Source organism: Berghia stephanieae, chromosome 1 (genome assembly GCF_034508935.2).
Source record: "Berghia stephanieae isolate SIO BIC M18660-M18661 chromosome 1, UCSD_Bste_1.3, whole genome shotgun sequence".
NCBI classification, from domain to species: Eukaryota; Metazoa; Mollusca; class Gastropoda; order Nudibranchia; family Aeolidiidae; genus Berghia; species Berghia stephanieae.
Window position 1 is genome coordinate 17189967 of NC_088360.1, and position 12500 is coordinate 17202466.

A 12500-nucleotide genomic window follows, 5' to 3' on the forward strand; every position below is an offset into this window, starting at 1 on the left:
TAATATATGTGATGTTGAAAACAAGTTTCAGTGTTTCAAATTTTGCATATTTAAACAAGAGAGCTCCTAACATACTAAAACTAAAAGAGCTCGTTGAATATATGTTAAACGTTTTATAAAAGTGACGATGCTGCAAAACCTTCAAACAAAGACAAAACAGTTTTTTCATAATGGTCAGAATGCCTAAACTTCAAACATCGGTAAATAATAATAATAATAATAATAATAATAATAATAATAATAATAATAATAATAATAATAATAATAATAATAATAATATAATAATGATAATAATATAATAATAATAATAATAATAATAATAATGATAATAATAATAATAATAATAATAATTGATGATAATAATAAAAACAATAATAATAACATATTGTTTTTATATAACGTCTTACCACGTATCTTAGCAAGATCAAAGCGCTTAACAGTACATGACAACTTTCACTCAAACATACAACCACTCAAACATGCAGTATGAAACAAAGCAATATAATTCTACAGTGTTGTTAATATGCAAGAAACGTTTTAAAAAGAAACGTTTAAAGATGTTTTTAAAAGATATCTGCATCAATACTGTCTCTGATGTATCTTAGAAGGGAGTTCCAGATATTCAAACCCATGCTCGCCATTTTCACGAGTCATTTTTTGACTTCGTGATTATCAGACTTTGATCTCAGGTTTCTGGCTGGGACGTAGAATTTAAGCATTTCATTAATGTATCCCGGACAATCAGAGTGCGGTGATTTAAAAACGATTGTACAGATCTTATATTCTATACGTTTCTCAACGGGAAGCAGGTGGAGTTCTCTTAGCAAACCCGATGCAGATTGATTTCTACTCTTTCTATAAATAAGCCTGGCAGCATCGCTCTGGGCTACCTGAAGGGATTTTATTTTGTCTTTATTCATAGACGAGAGGAGAGGAGTGCACCAACCTGGCTTTGACAGGATTAGAGAATTAACTACCAAGGCCGAGATATCTCCTGTAATGACATGTCTAACACCGCGTATTCTCCTCATTTCCGTGTACATTAACTCACTCCTTACCACCCATAGGAAAATCGTCACATTCGTTACGATACATCCAACATTTTTCTCATTCTAATTTCTTTTGTACATCATGATATTCGAACAAAAATGTTTGCTATAGTTAAAGTATATTAACACTGTGTTGAAGAGATCGTTTAGTAGAAAGAAATAAATGTAGTGCTATAGCAAGAACTAACAGCTATTGTGTTTGAGTGAAATAAATCTATTTTTATTTGGGTTGGGTGTGACGTTTTCGGGAAAACCCGGAAAATTACCGGGAAGGAGAGAGTTAACCTTACGATTTGATTTACGTGGCTGGTAAAAGATAAATCTGAATCAATAAATACACCCATATTTCTAAATACCCTTAGCAGTCGCAATTTTACTATTTCCTAAAACAATTGATTCACACTCTACCTTTTCCAGAGAGGCTGGCCTAGCGATAATTCGGTTTACTATCCTTAAGGTTTAGTCTGTTCAGTTCCATCCAAGTTTTCAATTTAAGAAAGCAAGATTGGAAACGTTCAATTAAAAGATGGCTCCTGAATTGTTAAAAATTCTGGACCTCTGAGAATTCAAGGAAGTCTTACGTTAAGAATACTGAACAGGTTCATGATAGTCTTAATTCATCAATATTTGAGGTAAAATAAAATAATTGATAAATTAGGAGGCAGGCACAGGTGTAAGATTTATATCTGAGAATATGTGTATGAATCAGTGCCATCCATACAAAGCGAGAAATGATACAAGAGAAAAAAATACCATTCCAAAAACTCAGTCTTCCTAGACTGGGTATCAAAACTCAGTCTTCCTATTTACTGGTCAGACGTGCTACCTATCCACACAATTTCAGATCTTTATCTTACACCAGTGTCTGCTCCCTAATTTCTTAATTTGATACAAAAAAAAATAATGGAGCTACTCTAACGTCTTAGTCCTCGTCCTCTCGTGTTCAATGATTGTGTTGTGTGATGCAAGCGAGGGTTCACAGCGTCAAACGCGTACCCTTGTGCTCAATACGGGCATTATAATCATCTCAACCATCACGTGGCCTCTGTGGTGTAATAGTTGCACGTCTGACCAGTATTCAGGAGATCTGAAGTTCGATCCTCAATATAGGAAGATTGAATTTTGAATGGTTTCCTTCATATATTTTACTCTTGATTTGTCTGGCACAGTTTTATATTTTCAATTTTCAGATCATTAAGAAAATCTTACCAACATAAAATAATGGTGTTTGGCATTGTGCAGATGCATATATTTATTAAGGTCATCTATAGACAAGCAATTAATCAAATAACAACGTACTTTGTACTTTCCCAGGAATGAATGCCGGTTTCCTGTGGTGACCATATCTTCATCTCTGTCTAAGACACATCTTACAGTTCTTTGCAACCTGTGGTCAGAGTAATTAAAAAATCTTAGTTGGAAAAATTGTATAGAAAAATTATGCAATATTATCTGCAGCTGTCAAATAATTTCAGTTGTATCTATGTACCAATTATACATTATACATGTTCCAATCAGAGATCATCTCATCCATAATCATGATCAAAAACAGCAAATTCTGGCAAATTTTTAATGATTTATCTGTCATGCCGGCAGAAATATTGAAATGATACAAATTTAGAATTTTCCTTAATGGCAGATTAAAGCAATATCGGCCACTATCTTTAATTTTCCCCGTTTACTTCTTTTTGATGGATACAGGTTTTAATAGCCTATCACACTTATCAGTGAATACATTACTTTCTTGCAGCCAATGCTGTAGGTACTCCAGACAGAACACACTGGGTTTCCTTCCCTCCAAATCCACCACCTGTATATTAGAATTACCATTTTGACGCATTAAAGGGAAGCATATTATATATATATATATATATATATATATATATATATATATATATATATATATATATATATATATATATATATATTATATATATATATATATATATATATACGTGTATATATATATATATATGTATGTGTGTGTGTGTGTGTGTGTGTGTGTGTGTGTGTGTGTTATAATAATGCATGAGTATTCAGAAAGAAAAAACCCCCCAGCTTTTATTAACTGAACATTCGGAAAACGCGGGTTTCCACAAATAATCGTATAATTCCAAAATCATATCTACAAATTAAATAAGGAAGTTGACTTTTTGATCATTACAAATAATAAATTTCTGACCGCTGAGATTTGAAACTACTATTATTGACATTTCATAGTTCTATGTAAACCTACTGAAATATTTTGATTATATGGTTTTATACACGTTTCGCAACATAAGAAGCATAAAGCAAATAAAATATATCCCGACGCATAATACAAAGAGACAGCTTGCAACTATCAGGATTTGTTTAAAACGAGAATCCACATCTTTTAATGGACCTATACGGGTATAAATCTATGTAGCCATTTCATTTCATTTTATCCTAATGTGTGAAGCATGAGTACATTTATTTAAAGCGTCCCTTGACAATACGCACCCATTCTTTTCGTACGGACAACCACTTTGCTCGCAATGACACCCAAAGCTGATGCAATACAAAACTGAAAAGAGAAATAAATTATTGAGAGCTCAGCTGAAGATAAACAATATATGAGTTTGGAGAATTTTATGCATATAATACAGTTTGCTTAACTCGCTCCTGACCAGCCATTTTCAGGATTTTCCCCAAAACTTCACACCCAACTAAAACAAAAATATATTTTTTATCACTCAAACACAATAGTAGCAAAGCTCTTGCCATAAGTAAATTCTTTAGCAAAACATGCTTTACAATACACTGTTATTTTCTTTAAATTTTATGATGTACAAGAGAAATTTGAAGAATAATAATGTTGGTTGTATCGCAATGAATGTGACGATTTTCCTATGGTTGGTAAAGAGAGGGTTAAATGAGGTACCGATTTACCTGTAGTGACGTGGGGTTCTGAGTAGAGCAAAAGACCTCCATCTCTCCATTCTCCAGAGGTACAGCTCTGGTCGCAACTGTCTCCATGTAGAAATGATTTTGACCGTTGATGTAAGCCTCACCTTCCACAATGTGGTCACTCTGTTTGAACCCTGCTTCAAGGTCACCGAAGTCTGATCGCACTGTTCTGTTGTAAAATGAATTTGTCTTAATGGCATCCTGGAATTAAAATATACATAGAGTACATCGTACAAAGGAACAGTAAGAATTGTATGGTCCATTTTTGATAAAATGAACGGTTCACTTTACACTGTGTAAACTTGTAAGAATGACAGGTCACATTAATTAAGAATCCTCTTCCAGTTATAAATAAAGAATTGTGACATTTAGTTTTTTTCTTAATAACAATGATGTTTTAAACCGTGATATATTTTTTTCAATACCTTTGATCATCCTCAAGAAATATATATATATATATATATATATATATATATATATATATATATATATATATATATATATATATATATACTATGATGAGATTACCTATATGCAATTGAGAATTTTTACCTTATGGAAGATTGCTGCCTACGAAAAGCTTGTTTTAAGATGTTTGAAACAAGCAAAACGAATTCATGTTTACCTTTATAGTAATGACGGGAGTTCTTTCCTCGTATTCTATCTTGACCATTTTAGCAGCTGCCCTGGCTTGGGCTTGAGTGTCGGCAATGACAGCCCCGATCACTTGGCCTTGACATGTCACCTTTATCAATTTGTCAAAATGAAATTTAAGTTCTATTTCCAAATCGTTTAAACTACATATGTAAAATTGAAAAAAAAAATAATTGAAATTTAAGTGACAAATTGAGGAACTGACACTAAAGACCAAAACGGCTAGCCAAACAAATCAAACAAGAGAAAAAAGAATTAAAAAAGAAAAAACCAAAAAAAAACAAACCCCAAACAAACTAACAAAAAAACCCAACCCCCCAAAACAAAAACAAAAACAAACAAACGACCGACAAAACATAACATACTAATAAATGTTTTCACAAATTGTCATCATCAGTTCTATTTTTTTCAAGTACGGAAGGTGAATTGTTCTCTAGTTTTAAAAGTTTACAGACTCCAAAACCCTTAATATGTAAGTTAAGTCCTGACGATGAATTCTTAAAAGGCACTATTAAAAACGTATTTTAAAATATAATTATTTCTCAAAACTTTAAGACCTTTTGTTAAAGCAAAAGTCACTTCTTGTATCATTGTGTACATTGATTGGAAAAGTAACATCTCATCCAAACTGGTGGAATTGTGACATACATCCCATCCAAACTGGTGGAATTGTGACATACATCTCATCCAAACTGGTGGAATTGTGACATACATCCCATCCAAACTGGTGGAATAGTGACATCTCATCCAAACTGGTGGAATTCTGACATCTCATCCAAACAGGTGGAATTGTGACTTCTCATCCAAACTGCTGAAATTGTGATATATCATCCCAAGGTGACTCACAATCTGTTGTGTCTATTTACAGATGAAGTATTTTGTGACGGAATTGTGATATCTCATCCAAATGGACGGAATTGTGACCTCTGAACCAAACCAATGGAAATGGAAAATCTCGTCCAAACTGAAGGAAATGTGACGTATCATCCAAATTGATGGAAATATGACATCTGATCTAAACTAATGAAATTGGGACATATCATATAAAACAGACGGGACTGTGACATCTCATCCAAACTGATGGCATTGTGACATCTCATTCAAAGTGAGAAGACAGCTTTATCATAAAGAATTTTCTGCCACAAATATCTTATATCCAGCTACACAATTACGATTGGACATATAGGGAGGTATAAACAATTTTGGAATGGATTTTATTAAAAACAGTGTATGTGATTGAGGTCTTACTGAGTGAGCAATGATATAACAGATAAATAAGAATCAAGATACCTCGTCATTAGTTAATATTTTGTCCATGTATGTACCAAGCGCATTTTCTCCTATGACATCATTTGCAGAAAGAAAGTCCTTGACACCAGTAGCAGCCAATGCACGAGACGGATCCACAGATACAATCTTTGCTGACGCCTTTGTGCTAGTAACAAGAGCTAAGTAAACTTCATCTGTAAATAGAAACAAAAGATTGTGAGTGCAAATAATCTGCGGATTTCTTATTGATCAATACGCTTCAACAGTCGTAACGTCACTTCCCTCGTAATGACGCATGGTAACTTAGTAACTGGCTCTAAACTATCGAAACAATGGCGGACGCCGTTATGAAATATTTCTCCGACGAGCATAAAAGCGTATCTAGAGGGAAAAAAAACCCATTATATATCTGATCATGTTTTGACTTTTACACATTCTGATCACAAGACATATGAAAAGTTCTAACCAGAAAGAAGAATAAAAATACCGATTTTCTTTGTTTAGAACCACTATGGCCGCAGTTGTTGGGCGACGTGACATCAGACTATTGAATCCAATTGCTAGAAAACTCACAGGAGCCAGAATCAGTTCCAGGTCTAGTAGACATATTTCTGACCCCTACATTAATTTGGCAATGTTTAGACAGATGAGTCTGTTAGAACTATAAGAATGTATATTGCAATAGGTTATTGCTCTATCCATTTGTTGGCAAGGATTGTTTATATCCATTCAATGCTTCAGAAACCAGGACTAAATCTCTGAATTATAGGCCGTTTGATGACAAGAGAATCTGAAAACTTTTCCAATCCTGCTTTTTTATCACACAAAGTAACTTTACTATGGACATAAGGAAAATGATGAGAGATATAGTTAAATTAAATTGAGCTTTAAATAGAGCAATATCCACTAAATGTGCTCAAAGCGCTTTACAAGTGGTCCCTGGTCAACAGCAACATTTAACATGTAGGACGGGACATGCTGCCTGTTGGGCGATATTACAATTTTTTTCGGACATAGACAACGCTGTTAACGGCCAGGTACTCATTTTACACTTGAGTACGGTGAGAGAAAGTGAGTAAAGAGCCTTTTCCAAGGACTCAACTATGCGCCGAGCGCGAGATCGAACCCAGGACCTTCCGATCCGAAAGCGAGTGTCATACCACAAGACCACATAGAATTGAATATAAACTAAGACGGTTTCGTTCACGCTTAATCAAAATATACATGTGGAAGGTAAATAATACAAGGTTATTAATGATATTTATATACCATGCACATTTCCATGACTTTAATCATGCTTCGATGCAATTTACACTGCTTCGTTCGCTCCTCGTGTAGGACATGACTTAGTACCAATTCAACTTCAACAGTATCTATAGACGTCTAGTCTTTTCTAATTCTAGTAACTCCAAACATCTCTAATTCTGGCTACGTACTGAAACAGCGCCATGCTTTTTCCCCCAGTTTTTTTCTCTCGCACCTTTATATATATATATATATATATATATATATATATATATATATATATATATATATATATATGTATGTATAAAGCGGATGCAAAGAGAAAAATATGATATGAAATGCGTAATTTTAGAGTTTTCACATCTGATAAAACCAAATCTATTCTCCTTTATAAATCACATTATTAAATTTAACCCGAGTTGCATATTTTTGAATATATCATACAATTTTGGCATATTCAAATCATCCCGAAATTGTACCATTTAGATACAATTGGTCACATATATATTACCGACAATCATGGGCATATCATCAATGTATGCAGCCTCTCCAGTGCTTTGTTGGAAAGCAGACAGGTGAACAGTTGACTCCCCAACACTTCGGTTTGTCTTTTCCCTGGAATCCCTAGCCCCATAGATTTGAATGCCTTTGCTTACACCGTGATTCAGTGTCGTTATGGCACTCACGTCTTTTGAGTACTGAAATAAATATATGGATAGGAACAATACATGAAAAAGACCTCCCGCCTACTTGAAAATTCAAAAATTCGTAATTTTTAGGAGATAAAAATAATAGTTGGTCTGGTTAAATATATACATCAACAATTTACCAATTTACCCTCACAATGATTAAATAACACTTCAAAATCCTTAAAGTTATCCTTTCTGTAATCAACCTTAATTTCCAATAAGATTTCATGACTTAGAAATGTTAATAAACTTCAGAAATTGGAGCCAAAATTTCGTAATTATACGAATTTTTGGTAGTAGTACACAGGTTAGCATGATTTGTCTCAGATTATATCTTTAAATGGCCGCAATGTGCATTATTCATGTTGATTAATGGTAGTGAAGGAATTTTTTATAGATACGACCGTCTCAATATAGTACGACCGTCTCAATATAGTACGACCGTCTCAATATAGTACGACCGTCTCACTATAGTACGACCGTCTCAATATAGTACGACCGTCTCAATATAGTACGACCGTCTCAATATAGTACGACCGTCTCAATATAGTACGACCGTCTCAATATAGTACGACCGTCTCACTATAGTACGACCGTCTCAATATAGTACGACCGTCTCAATATAGTACGACCGTCTCACTATAGTACGACCGTCTCAATTTAGTACGACCGTCTCAATATAGTACGACCGTCTCAATATAGTACGACCGTCTCAATATAGTACGACCGTCTCAATATAGTACGACCGTCTCAATATAGTACTATGTCGGGGTGAACCTGATTTTTATGGTCAAAGTTAAACTTTAACACATAGAATTAGAGTAAAATTAAATGTATTCCATTGAGGATAGGGAGTTATCTTTCTTAACGTCTGAAGACTTGCATTTCATAATTTTTATCATTTGAACAATTAACTGCCGTACTCTGGAAAGACTCGTATTAAAAAAAAAATATTGTCCAGAAAAGTCGTCCTTCAAATATCGATCGATTTAAATGACTCTCATTTTTGCAAAGACTCTCAAAGCGGGTACCTCTCGCGATCGTTTATCAATAGCGTCAGACTCTAACCGTGTAAGTCCCAAAGAGGTCGTCATTTTGAGAAGAAATAAAAAAAACCCAACAAAACAGCGAGGCTTCTGCAATGACACGTGTCGTCTTAACATGATATGTCTATTCCCGCCAAATAACATGATTGGTCAATTGGGTAGGGTAGGGTTTAGGCTTTAATATATTATAAGCTAAAAATCCTATACCGCTCAGAGCGCTTGAACGTTTAGAGTCGTACGCCCCCGTTATAATTACATCTATTATAATATACATTATAACAAGTCACTTAAAAGTTAACTTTTCAAGTATTATGACCCATTGCTTTATACTGGTAATCTGTCGGAATAAAGAGGATGCCAAAAAAGTGATTACAAAGTTGAAATGCTCTTAGATGTGAAATTGTGGGGTCATGCATTTCATGAAAAAGAAAAGAAAAAGCAAAAGAACCCTGCGAAAATAAAAACATAAAAAACCACAACAACCACCCCCTCCCATAACAAACAACAAAGAAGCAAACAAGCTGATCCTAAATTTCATGTTTTTACGATTAGATGCTATCACTATCATTAGCATCAGTATTACTCCGAGATAACTAAAAAAGAAAAAAAACCCAACAAAACAAACCTTAACGATTGATGACTCCTTGTCAACTTGTACAAAGAATTTGAAGAAGAAGCTGAGAGCCACAGTACGTCGGAATTCCACAACACCTCCAGGGGATCCAGGAGCCAAAGGAAGATCCTCGGCCAGTAAGTCACAGACTTTGGGGATCAAAGCTTCGTTCCAAACACTAGGAAAGATTGGAACAATAACTGATGCACACGGTTCTTTTAAAAAAAGTAATATAAACAATTGTAACTCGAATGGGATCTATCGCGTCAAACTGGTTTTATATCGTGATAAAAGATCTTTACATAAAACTGACGATAACGTTGAAATAATCAGACATGAGAATTTTGAATTTATACTTAATTGTATAAAACTATAACCATTCACCTTAATAAAACAAAGAATAGATATATTTTTGAGATTTTATATAGCGCAGTATCCACTAAATATGATCAAAGCGCTTTACAAAGGGTCCCTGGTCAACATCAACACGTAACATGTATACGTAGGACGAGACATGATGCCTGTAGGGCGATATTGCCATTTTTTTTCTGACAGAGACAACGCTGTTTACGGCCAGGTACTCATTTTTCACCTAAATACCTTCAGAGAATGTGATTAAAGAGCTTTTCCAAGGACTCAACTATGCGCGGCTCGAACCCAGGACCTACTGATCTGAAGGCGAATGTCATACCACAAGACCACATAACCGCATTAAAAGTATCATATATATTTTACTATAAATTCTGTTTTCAGCACCAACATAATGCCGACATAAAACTGTTTTGAGACTGTGAGCGACATTTTAGGATCTTTTTAAACCATATGTACCAGACATGCTTTTAAAACCTAGACATATCTCTTGCAAACATCACCACCAATGACTTTCTTTATGATCCCTTTTGATGGCCAACTCGGGAAGAACGAAGAAAACAAGCGAAACCAACCCCTCTAAACAGTCCAATACATAAGTTGGTTCGAGTTCACCTATGACTTTGAACTTGCAACAACAATGGGAAACACCAGAGGGTACGATCACAGATTCCAAATTCCACGCTCAAGAGTGCAATGACATGAGTAGCCGTTTTTTTTTTCCATCAACGATTAGAATTTGGAACAGCCTGCCTGTAGATGTAGTTAGGTCTGAAAACCTTGCTCTGAAAACCTTAAACAGTCCAGAGACATAATCGCTTCTGTGCCACTTTAAACACCAATATGCACACCAAAGTCTGCGACAACACACCACAGGTGCTTTACTGATATGTAGGAAGAAGTAGAAGAAAATCAACTGGTTTCATAATCAACAATTTATTTCTAAATATCATTTAAATATCTATACCCGTGAATTTTTCTAAAATTGACATTAAATTTCACTTAAACATTTCATCTTCTAAAAGTTTAGCCAGTTCACAAGAAAAAGCACCTTTTCAACGAAAATACAAAAGATTACCTAAATTATACAGGAATTTACTATTTTTATGATGGTATTAATTAAATAGGAAATGAAAATTGTTTGAACGATGGGAGATTTTTTAAAATTGAAAGGTGTTTTCATATTACAAGATAGACGTCTAATCTTGATTGTTTGTATTCTATATTACGTAAAATTGATCCGTCCAGCAATAACAGCAATAACAAGAACACATGATATTATTATGTTATAAACTATTCTGTACTTTTAAAGTCATAATAATCGATTAGTTACTTACTCTCCAATTACACTGTTCATAGCTTTTTGGGCCACAATGACAGTGGCTCCCATTCCTCCAAAGGCGAGGGTCATGTTGGTAATCTGATGGGACTCCGAAAGCTGTACATACATGCCTGCATTCACCAGGGATATGTCATCGTCTTTTCTGTTTGCTTGTTTGAAGCCAGCAAAGTATTCATTCTGGATTGATAGAGGATAGATAGCCCAAGATTAGTGTTTATGTTTTTTACTACTCGCCGATATGACCTTTTAGTTTGGCAAACGTCTAGAACTCAAAAGGCAGATATACATGCACTAGGGACAGCGTGGCTCAGCGGTACGGTCTTTGCTTCGTACCCAAAAGGTACCGAGTTCGATCGCCCGCCGCTACACTGTGTGGCCTTCAGCAAGTCACCTCGCCCTAGCTCAATTTGCGGCGCTGCACTGCGGCTGACGCCTGAGTTATTCAAGTCTTCCTTTGGAATAGACTCTAAAGACACATTTCCCCTATGGGATGAATAAAGGTAAGTTTAGTTTTATTTATTTTTTTATTTAATTCATGATGTCAATGGTAATCTGTTGGTGACATAACAGTAACAGGTAAAAACGTGTTCACCAATTATCAAGAGATCTGATGTTTGACCCTCATTCGAGTCAGGCTGACTTTTAGGATGTTTGTTTCTTGTCGTTTTATTTTCTTCCCGTTTTGTCTGGCATTGATTCTTATGCACCTTTCCAGACTTTAACTCTCTCCTTACCAGCCATTTTCAGAATTTTCCTCAAAACTTCAAACCCACCCCACACAAAAACAGACAAATCTTACTCAAACAGAAAATCAACAAGCACATTCTATACATAGTATTGTTGTTCGACAATATGAGATCTATTACAGAATGTCAAGTTTTTATAGCTAAAGCAAAAAGAAATGAAATCTGGGTGAGAAAATTGACGGTTGCATCGTAACAAATGTGACGATTTTCCAATAGGTGGTAAGGAGAGGGTTAGGAGTAACCCAGGAAGTCTTGAAATAGAACGGTCATGGTATTAAGTTCACAACACACACAAACATACACATCCAAATACACAATATTAATGACATATTCTTCTAGAAGAAATATATTATAAATCACCTCTTTTGTGAAGGGGAATGTTATGGACACCATCACTTCATCTCTGGAAATGGCTGTCTTACGATATCCACAAAAGAAGTCTTTATCCATTGGAATCGAACGAAAGTTACCTCCTGTGAATTGAAATATTCAGGCATTATTCTCGTACATAATTCTGCAATAATCAGATATAATATGGCAAGTAAGGTTT

General features: G+C 34.7%; 1 protein-coding gene across 1 annotated transcript in view; it reads right to left on the minus strand.

Annotated features, from left to right (window-relative positions):
- Positions 1-12500, minus strand: part of LOC144969256 (xanthine dehydrogenase/oxidase-like) — a 65158-nt gene that overhangs the window by 28683 nt on the left and 23975 nt on the right. Inside the window, exons 13-22 of the mRNA XM_078908371.1 lie at positions 12311-12423; positions 11200-11381; positions 9506-9671; positions 7657-7843; positions 5922-6094; positions 4603-4722; positions 3960-4178; positions 3531-3594; positions 2790-2859; positions 2349-2436 (exon numbers count right to left, since the gene is read on the minus strand). Coding sequence (XP_078764497.1) covers positions 2349-2436; positions 2790-2859; positions 3531-3594; positions 3960-4178; positions 4603-4722; positions 5922-6094; positions 7657-7843; positions 9506-9671; positions 11200-11381; positions 12311-12423 — 1382 coding nt within the window. The remainder of the gene's footprint in view (positions 1-2348; positions 2437-2789; positions 2860-3530; positions 3595-3959; positions 4179-4602; positions 4723-5921; positions 6095-7656; positions 7844-9505; positions 9672-11199; positions 11382-12310; positions 12424-12500) is intronic.